General features: G+C 39.1%; 2 protein-coding genes across 2 annotated transcripts in view; one reads left to right on the plus strand and one right to left on the minus strand.

Annotated features, from left to right (window-relative positions):
* Window positions 1–2,793, plus strand: part of kirrel3l (kirre like nephrin family adhesion molecule 3, like) — a 55,851-nt gene extending 53,058 nt beyond the window's left edge. The window contains exons 14-15 of the mRNA XM_055197112.2: window positions 383–472; window positions 679–2,793. Of these exons, the coding sequence (XP_055053087.2) occupies window positions 383–472; window positions 679–1,173 (585 nt within the window). The 3' untranslated portion in view covers window positions 1,174–2,793. The remainder of the gene's footprint in view (window positions 1–382; window positions 473–678) is intronic.
* Window positions 2,794–7,245: 4,452 nt separating this feature from the next.
* Window positions 7,246–16,979, minus strand: part of st14 (ST14 transmembrane serine protease matriptase) — a 53,683-nt gene continuing 43,949 nt past the window's right edge. The window contains exons 16-19 of the mRNA XM_073862555.1: window positions 16,351–16,531; window positions 11,113–11,384; window positions 10,741–10,877; window positions 7,246–8,572 (exon numbers count right to left, since the gene is read on the minus strand). Of these exons, the coding sequence (XP_073718656.1) occupies window positions 8,411–8,572; window positions 10,741–10,877; window positions 11,113–11,384; window positions 16,351–16,531 (752 nt within the window). The 3' untranslated portion in view covers window positions 7,246–8,410. The remainder of the gene's footprint in view (window positions 8,573–10,740; window positions 10,878–11,112; window positions 11,385–16,350; window positions 16,532–16,979) is intronic.

The raw sequence follows: 16,979 nt of genomic DNA on the forward strand, positions 1-16,979 counted from the left end.
AAAGGCAAAAATTTAACATTACGATGGGCTCCATTGTTCTAAAAGAGCACTTTACTTTCTGTTTTCTTCAAAACAATCGCATTCTAATGACGAAAAGCATGCTTGTGCACGGAAGTGCAAGCTTGTGGGGGAGTGAGAACAATCGTGCTCACCGCTCGGGCACAGTTCAAGGGAACCGTGCCAAAGGTGCGTGCGCCCTTGCAGTGTTTTGCATCTGAACTCTTCACTTCTAAACACTTGTTCATAAAATGCTAAATCTTGGGGTAGGCAGTGTTGTTTTTTAGTTTACATTTGATGACGCAAGAGGTGTAATGCTATATTTAACTTGAAATGAGCATAAAAACAAAGCGTTCTTAAGGACAAATCTCTGTACTTGTATCAGGCACCCAACAGCAGTGAGTCTCCAGGAACATCTCGGACAGAGCACAGTGACCTGCTGGAGGAGGAAGATGATGAGAGATCAGATATTAAGGTATTACATTTCACAAACCCATGACTCTTAAAGTTAATCTGATAAAAGCAAAAGGTTGTTTTCAAAGGTTTGAGGAAACTACAGTACTACACAACAACCCTCATGTTAAACCAAAACAAACAATGATTGGCTACTATCTAACACTTAGTTTATCTGTTTTTCCAAAACCAATCTACATCTAAAGTTGTTTTTATACTCTTTTCCAGGACCCCACCAATGGCTACTACAACGTACGAGCTCACGATGACCGCCACATCTCCAGAACCGGTTTCCCTGAATATGTGTCAAATGCGCGGCCGGTCTACACTCCCTCGCAGCTTCCCTCACCGAGCCCCCTGTATGGCCAGCAATCCACCCAACCCCGAATTTATGACTTCTCCCAGCGGTATGCAACGACTCCGGCCACTCGCACCACCTATGATCAACAACAGCCACAACAAGCGCAACAACAGCAAACTCCCACAATCTATCCCCAGGAGCCCATCTACCCTGGCTCTGCCTACCTGCCCGCCACTTACGGCCGCGCTTTCACTAACTACGTCAAGCCTACGTCCTACGAGAAGGTGGATTCGTATGAGACTTCAGACGAGGCTAGCAAAGTGTCCAACTCCTCCCGCTTTTCGTACGCATCTTCGCAGGTGTCATCGCAGCAGTCTGACTACGGCCGGCCTTCGCAGCAACGCATGCAGACTCACGTGTGATCGGCTCCCTGAAAGACCCAATGAGGGTCTTGCATGATCAACGACAGAAGGACTTAGATCAGACATTGAGAGTCAAGTGTGCATCGAAGTTGAAGAGTTAAAAATGCGGTCCCGGGTTTATTGGTGTCCTGAAGTCAATGTTGGATTAATGGGCAACTTCGTTCGAAGGAACTGTGATGTGCCGCTCAGGCTTGAGGTCACCTTCTGATTGTTCAAGCTACTAATGTGATTCCTTCGTCCAAATGATGAACTTGAAGACAAATGAACGCTGTCCTTCAATTTGTCTACGTGACACTGTTTTTCGTAAAAATGTTCTAGCGCTGACAATTCCAGATCCTGGAAAGGGCAGTGATGGGGAAAGGACTGCTCTTCTGAGCTAAAGGGGACAAGATCATGACACTACGCTAAAACACAATCAAAATATACATAAAGTACAAAATGTAAAAAAATACATGTGTTTGTTGGCATGCTGATGGAATTGTAAGCACATTTGTGTATCAATGACAACAGGTCTTGCCTAAATAACGTGGCTCAAAGTTCAATCCACAAAGCAGGCGAGCTGAAGGATGTTGAGCACATGCGCTCGTACTGTATTTTCCAAAAGCTCCATTTGCAGTCAGCACTGCTTTTGGGCTCTCTAGAGAGTATTTATGTAAATCCTCCAGTGCGGGAAACTGGAATTGGAGTACTTTAAAGTATACGGATAAAACCATAAGGTTTATTTAGGTTTTAGATTGGCCGAACCCCAAATATCTCTCACAAATTTAAACGTGTGGTCTTTTTAAGCTGTACTCTCAAGGATTTGTTGGAGAGTAGAGTTCGGTGCCCATTTTGGGACTTTGTTTCGCAAAACTGAATGACCACATGGCCTTGCGGTGTGCAGTAATACTCTTGTAATGTTCCTTACGTGACCACTGTATTTTATTTAAGACAAGTGTGCCAAGGTGATTGTTATGCTGTCACCGTCAGGTAGCACGAACATGTTTACATTACAAAAAAAAAAACATAAAAAGAAATGGCAAGTGAAATGCAGTACTATCCATATCCACTTAGAGCCACTCCGATGACTGTAAAAATTGTTGGGAAATTCACTCCTGTCTGTTGCATGCAGATGACGTGTGTATGTGAACGTATTCAGCATCTCTTCTCATCTGTTTGTTCCTTGTGTAAGAAATCGCTTACTGCACCCTACTTCGATTCGGGAAACCTGGAAACGCAGGTTTTCGCACTGCCATTTTCCTTTGAGCCGGAATGGTTGGCTCCATTTGAAAATGAACTGTAAGATAGGTAAAACAAAACATTGCTTGTCTTTATTTTTATATTTTATATAAGCCTTAATGTACAGCGTGTAAGCTGCTCTATTGTAAAGTACCTTTATATTATAAATGCATATATCTATATCTTTAAGTTGACTTTATTTGGTTCACAATGATTTCTACCACTTTACTTATAAGTTTCGGAGAGGTGCAAGGTTAGGTGTCACAAAATTAATTGACTCTTATTTCTTCTGTTAATTTTTTTTTTTAATAATGTTTAAAATAATTTTATTTGCTAAAATGAGCTATTGTTGCTTGTAACTTTGTACACATATTTATATTTAAATAAAACCATTTCAAATAATACCAGCTTTGGAGTGAGTTTGGCACACATCAGTGAGTCTCGTCAGACGGCATGAGGGAAATGGGGATGAGGACCAACACCGGGGCATTGAGATGATGAATATATAAATTAGCAGTGATGCCTATGTTGTTTCTCCTATTCCTGCAGCGACAGCGCGTTTTTTTAATAAAGACGGATGAGATTCAAACACCCGCTGTGGGCGCAAACACAGCCTATCACGTCAGGACATAAACACGTAGTTAGAAATAAACAGTGATGATGACTGAATGGATGGCTAACTTACTCTGTAAATAACTTGCAAGGTCATGTTTCAGTCAACTGAATAGATTTACACAAAATCAAAGTGTAACCTACATTATGTGCATGGGCATTTAAAAAACGAAATATTTTGAGTGAATGTGTGCATTAACTCTCCTGACTGACCTGTTTTGAAGCGGTCTTCCCTGCTTTCCTCACACACTTTTATCAATACATCGAGGATCTCCAACTTACTTTAAATGTAACGTTACTTATCTACATTTTTTATACTGGTAAAACGTAGGTATAATATATATTGTACATCATATAATACAAAACGGAGAATTAGATACAAACAACATTTACCATCCTTCAGATTAACGTTTAAATCCCTCTCCTCAACTGTGTAATAAAGCGTCGGGCGCGCGCCTGCTACAGGTTTGCGTAATTTGCATAAATTTAAATATAGAGACAGAGCGCAGCGCGTCACAACCTGAAAACCACGCCCACCGGGGGGGAAAGCAATCCAACAGTCTCCATTGACTTTGTATTGCAAAAGGCCGCCTCCTTGTCATTTCTGGCTTATAACAAAAAACTGAATAATGCCTGAAAGCTGATTTGGAACAATATATACAGCTAACAAGCCAAAGAACACAGAAATAAGTTTTTATAAGCTGTCGAGCCGTAAAACCCAGTCTTTAAGGAGAATAAAGTGGATCGCCGATTACGTTTCCCCCTATTGGACGCAGTTTTACTAATAGGAGTACTATGAAAAGTTGCCTGTTTCCATTTCTGTGTCTGGACGCTCGTTTTTTGGGGTCGACAGCTTATAAAAAATTATTTATTTATTTTTTTGGCGTGTTAGATGTACACCTTGTCACACAGCAGCTTTTAGGTATTATTCTGTTTTTAAGTTTAATCTGTAAATAAGTTTTTATAAGCTGTCGACCCCAAAAACCGAGCGCCCAAAGACACAAAAATGGATACAGGCAACTTTTCATAGTACTTCTATTAGTAGAACTGCGTCCACCAGGGGGAAACGCAGTCGGCGATCCACTTTATTCTCCTTAAAGGCTGGGTTTTACGGCTCGACAGCTTATAAAAACTTATTTCTGGGTTCTTTGGCTTGTTAGCTGTACATATTGTCACACAGCAGCTTTTAGGCATTATTCAGTTTTTTGTTATAAGCCAGAAATGACAAGGAGGCGGCTTCTCGCAATACAAAGTCAATGGAGACGGTTGGATTGATTTCCCCCCCGGTGGGCGTGGTTTTCAAATTTGCATAACGGCGCTCTGTCTCTATTAGTGGTGACGACTGACTAAATTGCGTCAGGAATATTTAAATATGTGTTAATTGCGGTGTTAAAGTATAATATTGGCCTGAAATGTGTAATAATAATGTCAAATGTGATACCGAAGATTGAAAAGACAGGAAAGTCTGACAATGTTGAAAATGAGGAAAAAAGTCACTAGGTTTACTTCTTTCCGTTGTATTTTACACACAATCATCACATAGTGCTACTGTATCACTTATGTTGTCCATTAAATAGTAGGTAACAATCTTGGTTGCCATGATTAAAAATGACCGTGTTCAGTAAGAAATAATATGAAAGGTTAAGCACCAATATAAAGCCAGTATAAGGTCAAATTTGGCTGGTAATTAGTCTACAAGACTCCCTCAACACTGCCAGCTATTTCAAACAATGGTTATAGTGCAGTGCAATGTTTTATTACATCTAGAGCTCTATTAATTGGTGTGAGGTTAAAACATTTATGTTCACCTACATCCATAACAAAATGACGTGAACTCTAGACAGAGCAGATACAGTAGCATATGACAGGGGATTTCAAACTGTGTGGGACACACAGCGGGATAAGGTGGGTTGTGCAGTTTAGTCCGACTAGCAATGAAAATTATTTTGGTATGTTGTTAACAATATTAATAGTAATATTAATTCCTTACAGTTCTAAATGAAAGGTGGGATTCTTTTCAACCATCACCAATGTGCAGCATCCACCTGGATGGGACGGCAGACATATTGCGCCCAAAACGCGACCACACACCAGCTTATTAGTGGAGAAGAGTTATATAGAAGTAGTATATGAGGGGATGATTAGGCCAACGGGAAAGTTTTGCTAGGATGCGGGGGCACACCCCTACTGTTTTTCAAATTTGACATTCTGGGATTTTTAACGACCACAGAGAGACAGGACCTCACAGTTGTCATGACAAAATTAGCTATATAGACCAAAAACATTTTTGTACCAGGCTGTAAATATTGTTTTCTGCTGTAAAATTGGGCATTTTAACATGGGGGTCTATGAGAATTCAGTGACTCCCTTTTGGAGCCAGCCAAGCGGCCAGTCGATGAATTCGAGTTTAAAGCAACACTATGTAGTTTCCATGTAAAAATGACTTACAGCTCCCCCATGTGGTTGTAAAGTGCAACAGTGCCTGGTATCAGACACTCTTCTGCAGGCAGGGGGAGGGGCGGGGCTGTGTGCTCTACCCTCCACCGCCACTTTCAGAGTGTGCTTGTAGCAGCTAGGAGGCTGCTTAGGTTGCAGCAACAGTACAATTTGTCCAGTTACAAGTTGTTCTATCACTGAAATAATTTTAGAGACATTATTTAAAGGTAAAAAAAACTACATAGTGTTGCTTTAAGTAACATCTGTACTGGCTTCATCAGAGAGATCGGAAGGTTGCCCCTCGTTTGGGTCCTTTAAAGTAGTTGTTATCAAGCTAATTCATGTTCAATTTTTCATTTTTGTGATAAGATTGATTTTAGCTAGTAATTTGATGCTATAGACAGAGCGTGTCTTTATGATTGGCATGGTTGAATTAAGCACACACCCGTTTGGTGGTAGTTTTATACCCCGGCTTCACCTCTGGCTCCACGGACGATTCCTTCTGTGCATATGCCCTGGCTACAAACTGATGTTTTTACGTAACATGGCAGCGCCCATGGTCGGACATTTTTAACTTTCAATTCATTACAATGGAAGGAAGCGAAGTCGCGTCATCTATCTTATGCTACGTACACACCAAACACAGGGCATCGCGTTACTCGCGGGATTTAACTTCTTGTCATGCCAATTTTTTGCTTGAGTTGAATATTTTCAACTTGGGCGAAGATGCGTTCAAGGCGTATGCCTGTATCGCGTCATTCGCATCGCCCCACGCGAGGACGCATCTAAGCGCGTCTTTGCATTGACTTTGTATGTAATCTACTCACGCAAATCGTTGAACTCGCATCTGGTGTGAACCCACAGTTATGGTGCATTCACAACAGCCGCGGTAGAGGTGGCAAAAATGCGCTATGCATTACACAGACCACAGGGTGAGCACCCCCTGCTGGTCTCACAAACACCTCTACCAGCAGCGACCTGGTTTTCCCAAGAGGTCTCCCATCCAAGTACTGACCAGGCTGAACCCTATTAGCTTCAATGGGCAAGCTGTCTTGGGCTACAGGGTGATCTGGCTGCAATGTCAGGCTATACCATATGGTATTTTGATATTGCAAACTTACATTTCATTAATCAAATGGCTTGTTAGATAAAAACTACAACTATAAAAGAGAAAAAAGTGCGTTTTCTCATGTTTCCATTTTAAAGGAACAGTATGTAGGATTGTGGCCAAAACTGGTATTGCAATCACAAAACTTGTGACTAAAACTGGTACTGCAATCACACAACTGGTGGCCAATACACAAAATGACAACATAAACATCAGTTAAGGGCTGCAACTCCACTTTTTAAATGACAATATCCTGGCCAGACCACTGTTGTCAGTGTTATAAGTATTTGAAATTAAAATGTTTTTTTAATGTCTAGTGACATATCAGGACCATTTTATGATTAATTGATATAAATTTCTTACATACTGTTCCTTTAAATTATGTTGCCAAGTCACAGGTTAGATTACACAGTCAAAGTGGGTTCCAAAATGAAAAAGTTTTGAAACCCCGTTATATAAAATTTCCTCTCTTGGTTAAATTTCCATTAATGCTTACATAGAAAACCACTAATCGATGCAAATAATGATTGAAGAAAACGTGGATGTTGGTTTGTACCACGTCCAAGCTGATTTAAAATTGATATAGGGCTACTGTACAGTATATACACTTTTGGCTGCATTTAGGAAAACAAAATTACATGAAAATGAACTGAAGCCAGCACAAGAATGAAAATGTAATAACAAAGATGACAAATGTATAACCAGCATATATTTTATTGCAAAGAAAACATTGTAAAATCTAATCTGAATACATTAAAACGTTTGCACCGTGTTACAATACCAACAAGTCTTTAATCATCTAAATTAACAAGGAGGGGGGGTATAAACACTTTACAAACATTAGTCACCCGAAACAATTAAAAACTGCCACACACAGTCCCTGCAGTTAAAGAGGACTGAACATTTTGACACTTTAAAACTATTGCTATGTACATAAATAACATCTCCGCTTTGAGTCACTAAACTACAAACCCTGAGTATCTTACCAAGCAAGTGGACTTTCCATTGGAAAGGATCTTTTCACATCTATGAAAAAAATGGCAGTACAGATTCCTCAATACATTTGGCCCTCTTTGATGGAGAGACCATCCTGCTAGCTAGCTTCAGGCAACAGCTTTGACTTTGATTGGCTGGAACGTTAACATTCAGCAGAAGTGAGTGACCTACGTTGGCCTTGGTTGTATTGGCAAATGGATGATGGAAATATCTCATTTTTACCTAATCCTCAATTTCAGAGTTTCTGCACTGAGGTCCCGAGATCACACAGTTGTAAGAAAAGAAGGTCAGCTAGGGTTGTATGCTTACAGAAATTTCTAGATTGCAAAGAAGCTTTTCACCTTAGCAAAAAGAAAAGGCTTGGGATTGGAGCTGGTGCCAAAGCCAGAAACACAAGAGTCATTGCTTTTAAGAAAAGAAAGGGTCCACCTTTGTAAGAAAGGCACGGTATCGTGATCATAAGATAAATGTTTTTAAAACAATTAAAATTCAAGAAATAATCTCCACATGTCTTTAAAACGCTTTGAAGTGCTTTATACGAAAAATCATAATTAAACAAATAAAAACATTAAAACAAAGTAGTCCCATATGTAAAATGACATTTAAAATGTATCATCCACTTTTAAGTGTGCATGTACAAAAGCAATGCATATTAAGTAAAGTCAAAACCATTTGCCCGTACGGACCGATGCATACACCCACCCAGTCATTTCAATCAGTTAGTGTCTTGTAAGCTTTGCGCAACTTGACCAAATATTGCCCAAAGCTGCACTCAGTCTTTTTTGGTGCACGGGACGCTCAGGCACATTATTTTCACGTTGTTGTAACGTTTCCGTCCTCGCGCTTTGGCTGCAGTTGCACTGTCCACTATAAAGATGTGATTTCGCTGATCCAGTCTCGCAGTTTGGTGACCCGTGTGTAGACGCCAGGCTTGTTCCTCCGAGCGCAGCCCTCTCCCCAGCTTACGACCCCAGCCTGGAACCATTTTCCGACATCGGAACGACATACGAGAGGACCGCCAGAGTCTCCCTAAAGACGACGGGATAAAAAGAAATGTGGGAGATGATGATCGGTGTGTTTGTGAGAGAATGAGTACAAAAATAAACAGGAAAAATGTGTGCGTGTATGTGTGCGTAGACATTTAAATTGATTGTAATCACTCATCATTTATTATTTTGTATCTCTAATTTAAGCTGCTTATTTACTGTGTCATTTCATTCCATTACAATTATTCCTGAATGATTTGTTTTGTGTGTAATACAATTCGGCTCTTAATTACTTTGCCAATGTTGCACTGTAAACAGACGTGCCAATAAAGCATATTTGTATTAGGAGGCGAGAAAAGGCGGAGGGAGACAAAACAACCCAGTGAATGAAAGAAGAATATTAGCGAGGTTGAAGCGAAGCACAAAGCTATGGTCTCCTACCGTAGCTGTCACTTGGACAGTCCCCTTTTTTAAAACGACATCTTTGCCCCCAAAGAGTGCATGGGTGATTCTCACGAAACCATTGAAACACCACGGCACTAATGATTTTAGCTTTAAAATGTGTAATATAGTAACATTAAAAAGCATCAGAATTAACACATTACTGTGTTCTACCTTGCACAATGTGTGATTTCAACATAACAATTTATAATTGGAAATTTTATCTCATTTTCTGCTGAAATTCTCATTACCGCAATGTGTCCGGCTGTGTTTGAACATGCGTTATGTTGTAATTTAATCAAATGAACACAAAAATATTAAGAAAAAAAATAAATGGATGTTTTGCTAGACTACTTTAGATGACAGAAAAAATATTTACTGAATATTCATGTATAATAATAATGAAGAAAAATTAGGAAAATGATGTATCCATGCCTGATGTTCTCATCCTCCGCAACACTTTTTGAGAACAGTTTAAGCACACATACAGAATTTTAATAAAGTTTGATTTTGAGTGACCAAGCACATGGACCAGTTACTTCAAGATGGCTACCAGGTAAGATCATTTTTTACAGTTAATTTGAAATATTGTCTTGTCAGAATGCTTACACGACATTTTGATTATCATTACCGCAACAGATGCTTATTAAATGTTAATTTAATTAATAGAAGCATAATACTTGGATTTTAAATGCATGTGCAGAATCTCCAAATGATGTTCTTTCAGGTTTGTCATGTCATTTTGAAAATATGTCAGTGTTGATGTTTTCTGACTGTTGCGGTAATGAGAATTTTTAGGACAAATTTTTTAAATGATGTTACAAAAAGTGTTAAATGATAAGTAAAAGTTTTTACATTAATGTTCCCATTTACTCCAGACTTTGTTTTTCAATGTCTGGTGGGAAAAAAGTAAATTTAAGCAATTTTTACATTTTCATGCTTGACATCTTTAAAACCAAGTTTTCGTGAGAATCACCCGCATATTAGTACCTCAAAAGGTCCATTTTGGTACCAAATAATATTTTATTAAGGCCTTTTTAAAGGGTACTGCCCTAGTGACGGGCAAGAGATCATTTTATGACCAACAATGTTTAACGACACTAAAGGAACCACAAGACCCAGACCCCGTATGAGAGAAAATCACAGTAAGATGATTACATCTACAATAAGAGAGACGCGCCGAGCGTTCAGAAGAGGAAACTAGATGAATAACAAGTGAGATAGAAGTAGAAATTATGGAAATCAGCTCATTTAAATATCAGGAAACAAGGTAGAATAATTAATCTTCTCCACTACGTGGCTGTACACACGCTGCAGGAAGACAACAACATTACTGGTGCGCTCCCGCAGCATTATGCACATGTCATATTTGTACTGTAGGTGTTTCTGAATGAATGAAACGGGATGAAAAACACTCCAGGCTTAACAATGCATCTAAATGACTATTAAACCACCTTGAATTCATTAACATTGAATAAATGTGTAATTTCTTATTTAGAGGAGATATAAAGACTTTAAATGAGACCGTTGATGGAGAGGGCCTGGTTTGGTTAAATGATGTGAAATGCAAATTTGGGGGGGAAAATGTACATTAGCATCATTTAGGTACAAACTTTGTAGAGAAAACGGTGCAGTCGAACATTTCACTGTCAGAACTGAAATGTGATTCTTCAAACTGTCATACAAACCAAATCTAAATAATTTGTGAGAAAAACAACTGTTGAGTAAATGCACATGAAGTCAATAAGTGTGTGCGTTTTCTTTATTTACCTGACAAGCGTCCACACCTCCGCTGAGGTAACCACTACACATCATCCTCGATGTCACCTGACCCTCGGTCACCATGTTGCATACTGTATCATTAATAACCTTTACTTCAGCTTTCTGTAGTATTTGTGCGACATCCCCTATAAGACACACACACACACATACAAAAACATGAATCCTGATTTGAATAACAATTCACCTGTTTATAGATAAGACATCGAAACAATTGAAGCAGTTACACAGCCAAAACAAAATCTCAAGTCGAAGGATTGATAAATGTCAAACTTCAGAGCAAAAATGAGACTATAATTCAAAAGATAGCTCAAGGAAAGAAGAAGAGCAGAGGGCAGCCCTCGGGCACGCAAGCTGTCTCACCTCCCTCTCGCATCGTTCCCCAGCCCGTAACGAAGCAGGAACTGCCAGCCGAAAAAACGTGAGTGGGTGCGGGTAGGCAGATGGGATGCACGGTGTTGCTGAAGTTCAATGGCTGACTTAGTTCCAGCAGGGCGATGTCATAATCAGAGGTCACCGTGTCATATTTTGGGTGGGTGATGATGGTCTTCAGATTACGCATCTGGACGCCGGGGTCCTGGTTGCTCTGGTCTCGCAGGCCGCTGTATGTCACCCAATTAGATGTCATTTTGTAGCTGTTGGGATAACGTAGGGCAGAGTGAGATTTCAAGTATAGAGTCTAGAGTTTAGAAACAGTTTTGAGGAGAGATTGTTTCTAGAAATTAAACTCTCATAACACACTCATCTCATGTTAATCTTGAGTACTCTAAAAACAAACGGTGCCAAACAGCACCAAAAGTGGTTCTTGGCTCATAATCATACAGTAGATTAACCATTTTAAGTGCCATATAGCATCGATGAAGTACCTGTGTAGAACATATGGTTCTTCATAAGTGCTATATAGCACTAAAAATGGTTCCTCTATGATTACGAGCCAAGAACCACTTTTAGTGCTATTTAGCACCATTTGTGTAGAGTGTATAGAGTAATATTACATCCTTTTTCTCTCCAAAGAGTTTTATTTGTATCAGATATATTAAAGACAAAACAGCTCTAACAAATGTTTCCGAAAAAACACGACCCCCTTGAGGTGTAACATGGGAGGAGCGAGTCACGCGCAAACACATAACCACCATCTCTTATGATTCACTACATGTTTGTGTCTTTAAAGTGCACCCATTTCCAGTGGTGGCTCGTGAATGCTCTTCCGAGGGGTGCAATCCAAAATATGTCTTCGGAGTGTCATGTCATGTGTGTTGTTCATGTCTTCAAAATATGTGTTTGTTGCGTCATGTGAACCACGCATCACGTGTTTTGTCAAAATAATTATTTTGACTACACATGAGATTATGCGAGTATCTGGCAAACGTGAGCGTCTCTTTTATCATAAACCCTGCAGCAGGCACTTATTTTCACAAGACACGTACAAAGGATCACTCAACAGGCAGAACACATATTTTGAAATTACGAACCACACACATGACAGGCTACATACATACTTCGTATCGTGCGCCCTCGAAAAAAGAAGTCACCAGCCGCCACTGCCTATTTCGTTGCTAAAAAACTATGTTATTTTTTGTATTTGGTATAATATAATGTGTTTGCGTGGTTTATGGTTAAAAACACATTATTTTCCACATAACATACATTTTGATTTTGTACAAAACTCATCGATGTGAAAAGTACTTTGTCCCTGATTGGCCAGCTAATCTGTACGTTGTGATTGGCCTGAATACCTCTGATGTCAGCTGGAAATGTGACGCTCCTTAACATGTTTAAAAAATTCGGTCACAATGCAATCCTGACAGGAGTTAATTAACAGGCTGAATCTGAAGTGGGATGAATTATGACAATTTTGGTCTTGTCTACATCACCAATCCCAGGAAGTAAACTGTTGCCTACAATCCGTCTGTTTCTTGTAGTCCAAGATAAGAGACTTACGTTGCAGACGATAACTTGCGTCATAGTTTACCAGTGCCGGTCTTTCCTATACGCAAATTATGCAATTTGCATAGGGCCCCGCACCACTAGAGGGCCCCCTTGATCTCAGAATTATTTAAAACCATTATATCAAAGAAAAATTATTATTATGTTTAACGAAAACAAGACGCTATAATTTAAATAATTTGCAAACTTCCGAATTTAGGCCGGTTTTTAAAAATACTTAATGATTTCTTAAATCACTGAAATGTACTCGGACAACATGCAGGCAGTTTCTCAATCCGAAGGCTGCAGCCTTCAGAGGTCACATTTGTAGGCTGCATATGCGTCATAAAAACGTATTTCAGAATACTAACAATTATAATGTTGACTATTATTCTTGGTTAATTGTTATATTATGCTTATGACTTGCAAATGAAATGCTTATTTAACTTAAATAAATCAGGCTTGATGATGTAGTATGCAGCGCGCATATGCGACATCCGGAGGTTGCAGCCTTCAAATTTAGAAACGGCCGCGTGCATGACGCAGAAGAGTGATTTGGTAACGATGCGCATATTATATGCCCACCATTGATTTAAAACAAAGGCAAAGCTATCCGTCTGGGGCAGAATAAAGGGGAAAAAACGTGAAGCAGGGGAACAAGCTAAAGGATTTGCGCGAGCAGATTACATACAAAGTCAATGCAAAGACGCATCCACACGCGTCCTAGCATGGGGCGATGCAAATGACGCGAATTGGGTGACGCAATTTCCGCGAAAACACGCGCTTTTCCCTTTGAACTTCAAGAACGCGCTCTCGCGCAGGATAATTTGACATGAGAGAGAGAGAGAGAGAGAGAGAGAGGGGGGGTAAGAATGGTGCCCACGTCGAGAAAACTTATTAGAAGACTTGAAATTTGTAAAGGGTTAAAGTATATGTCACTCGTTTAATTACAGTATGTTAACTGGATAACACTGCATATAACTCATTGTATAGTTTAATAAAATAATGTATTTTGATTACACAAATCAAACCTAAATATATGATTGTTTTAGCTGCTGACCAGCATAAAGAATCTGGTTAATTTATAAGACATGTTGCTGATACAGTACTGTGTGTTGTACCTTATCTTGTTAATTGAGTCTTTTTGGGCATCTTATGCCTAGAATTATTTAAGGAGATTGATTCTTTTAACTTCCTTTAAAGTTTGATCAATTGTGCATAATGACATGTGCAACAAATGGATATAGAGTGTCAAACTCATAGATTTGCAATATTTAAAATCAGACACTATTTTTCAAATATTTGGGGTCAACCTCTGTCAGCTTTAAAGGGACACTTCACCTATTTGCATTAAGCTTTGTATAGTTAGATCCCCAGTCATGTTTTTAAATGGTCATGCATCATTTCCTCAGTTGCCGCTGAGACAGGACAAATACAGATTTCAGTGTTGCACATCCTTCTTTCAATGATGTAAAAATCATTTTGCATCATTGCAAGAAGGAAGTGCAATATCTTTGTTGAGGGAGTGAGATTACAAACACCCCCTTTCTCTGTAAAATAGGCACCAAATTCTAAATGTATGTTACATTTCCACTACAAATATAACACTTTCAATAAAGATTAATGTTTCTACGGGTGAAATGCTCTTTTAAAGCTGAAACTTATCAAATCCTATCAGAGGTCCAGAATGTCATTGAAACACACCAGTGGCTTTGCTGTCATCAGTATTAAACATGTTACCCCTCGAAGTACCCTCCCCACAGACCCCCCCCCACACACACACATAACAAACCCCAATTTAACCCCTGTGTATTAACAGTATGTATTTATATTTAATTTAATTTGATTCTTTACATTCATTTAGATCAGGTTAATTTTTTTGTGCTTCTCACAACACATTTTAAATCAAAACAACTTATCAGCAAATACATGTTTCATGTTATAATCAGCAAGTTTATCAGTCAGGGTTTCAAAGTAATGTGCATATGGGAATAATATACAGCTATAAGATAATACACTATGTGGTTAGTTAACAACTAACTAACAGCAACATTGACTGGGTTTTACCCAGATAGCACAGGTACGTCTGTGAGATGTCTGGTAAAGATCTGGAGATCTGGAATACATCTGGTGTGTAAAAACATCTTATAAAAGGAAAAGAGCTGCTTTACATACATTCTAAATCAAAAACGTCTTGCAGACATCTTCAATATGTCTATATGACATCTTTTAGGAGACGTCTCACAGATGTATTGCAGACGAGAAAACAATAAGACATCTTGCAAATGTAAACACAGACATCAAATAGACGTCTCCGAGATGTATGTGTGCTATCAGGGTCTGAATGCACTGACAGAGGGCCCCTCACAAAGCTTTGCTTAGGGCCCCCCAGCATCTAGGACCGGCACTGTAGTTTACTTTGGGGTAGGTGCCTTTTGCATATCGTTAACATGTACTAATACACACTTACACACCAAAGGAAATGTACAATTGTGAATCGGACAATAGGTGCTGTCTTACATTACAGGCACATTCGTGCTCGAAAGAACAATGCAAATGATGTCACGCTGATTGACGCGTGGACATGCTTTACAGGGGAAAAATGCCCATAAAAGGAATATGGGGTCACTGATATGTAACGGGTACCCATGTTCGAACAAAAAAACTTGTAGGAAAGAGTTTGGCACAGGCTCAAGTGCTTTTTTGACACTTTGCATTTGTTTAGCATGAAGATTACAACTCTTAAACAGTGTTAATAAGACAGAATGCATTAAAGTTCCATTAAACCCCCCCCTTTAAGTTTCAATGTTTTATAAGCCAATATGAAACCATGTCCACAACCAATCTGCATTTTTTTTAATGCATTTCGGAGGCCAACAAGACACTGAATAAGATTTTATTTTAGCTCTTTATCAGACCGGAAAATGTTTCACTATATGACCACATGACAACTATATGTTGTTGGACAAATACGAGGGCTTGGTGATATAAAAATGTAGTTGTTAATGTTATTAGTTTAATCACTTTTAGTTATTAAGTCTTAATAAAAGGTCACCAAGACAACATCTTTATTCTTAGAGGTTTGTTACAAACCTGAGTTTCTTTATTCTACTTAACACAAACGAAGATATTTGTACACAGGCAGAGGGCATGAACACTACCAACTTCCATAGCAGAAAAAAAATACTATGGAAGTGAGTTGTGTTCAAAAACACGTGTTTGGTTACAAACATTGCTAAAAAATACCTTCCTTTGTGTTCAGCAGGACGAAGAAATTCATACATGTTTGTAACAACCCGAGGGTGAGTAAATGCTGACAGGCTTTTCATTGTTAGGGTGAACTATCCCTTTAAGATTAAAATACACTTGTAAACTTTTAATTTTAATTTCATGCTGACTTTGAAACATAATTCAAGAGAGCATATTACCTTTAAAGTCTGCCTATTTTAATAAAATGATGTAATAAATCATTATAGGAAAACCAGATTTTACTGCATGTCTAGTGCTCCACCTGCTGACCAATAAGAATAACTACAATCTCAGACTCTTATTTACATATAAACAAAATTTCTAAAGAAAATCAACTACTGATGAACACATAAAAACATAACAAGCAAACAAACGCATTCAGTTTAAACACTGATAACCCTTAATGTCGTAAAAGCGTATACTCACGCATCATCAGGCTGAATGAAACAGTGCGCAGCGCTCAGGAGCCATTTGTTGGAGATGATGGAGGCGCCGCAAACGTGCCCTTGGTTCTTAAAGTGCAGACTAACCTGCCACGGCCACTCACCCACATCTGCGTTCTGCCCCCCAACAATACGGTTGTGCTTGTACGGTCGGCTTCCGCAATCTGTAACAAGATTGTAGGAATCGTTTAAAAACAGAGCAAGAGGGCGTTGCACTGACATGCTGAGATGAGAGGTTATGAGGTCCCGAAAAGAACCGGTAGGGAAAAGATCAGAGTTTGAGCAGTTAGGACTGTAAGACAGCGAGTTGCTTCTGCTCTGACTCACAGGACCATCAGCCTTTAGCAGGGCTCAGCAGAATCATAACAAGGCGAGATATATGGAAAAGCGAACCACGCTGGCAGATAAAAAAAACCAAGAGCAATAAAAAACTGAAACTACTGTAGCAACCCTGAGTCCTATAAAAGTATAAAAGCAAGCAATGTCAAGTGAGGTTTCATAAACAAGGCTAATGGCTTTGGGCTCTGAATCTAAATCTTGTACACTAATTACAGCATTGCTGATAACACAGCAAGTTTCTTGAGATCAGTATTGTTTATAAACTTTCTGAAT

The sequence above is a fragment of the Misgurnus anguillicaudatus genome, chromosome 24, assembly GCF_027580225.2.
Source record: "Misgurnus anguillicaudatus chromosome 24, ASM2758022v2, whole genome shotgun sequence".
In the NCBI taxonomy this organism is placed as follows: Eukaryota; Metazoa; Chordata; class Actinopteri; order Cypriniformes; family Cobitidae; genus Misgurnus; species Misgurnus anguillicaudatus.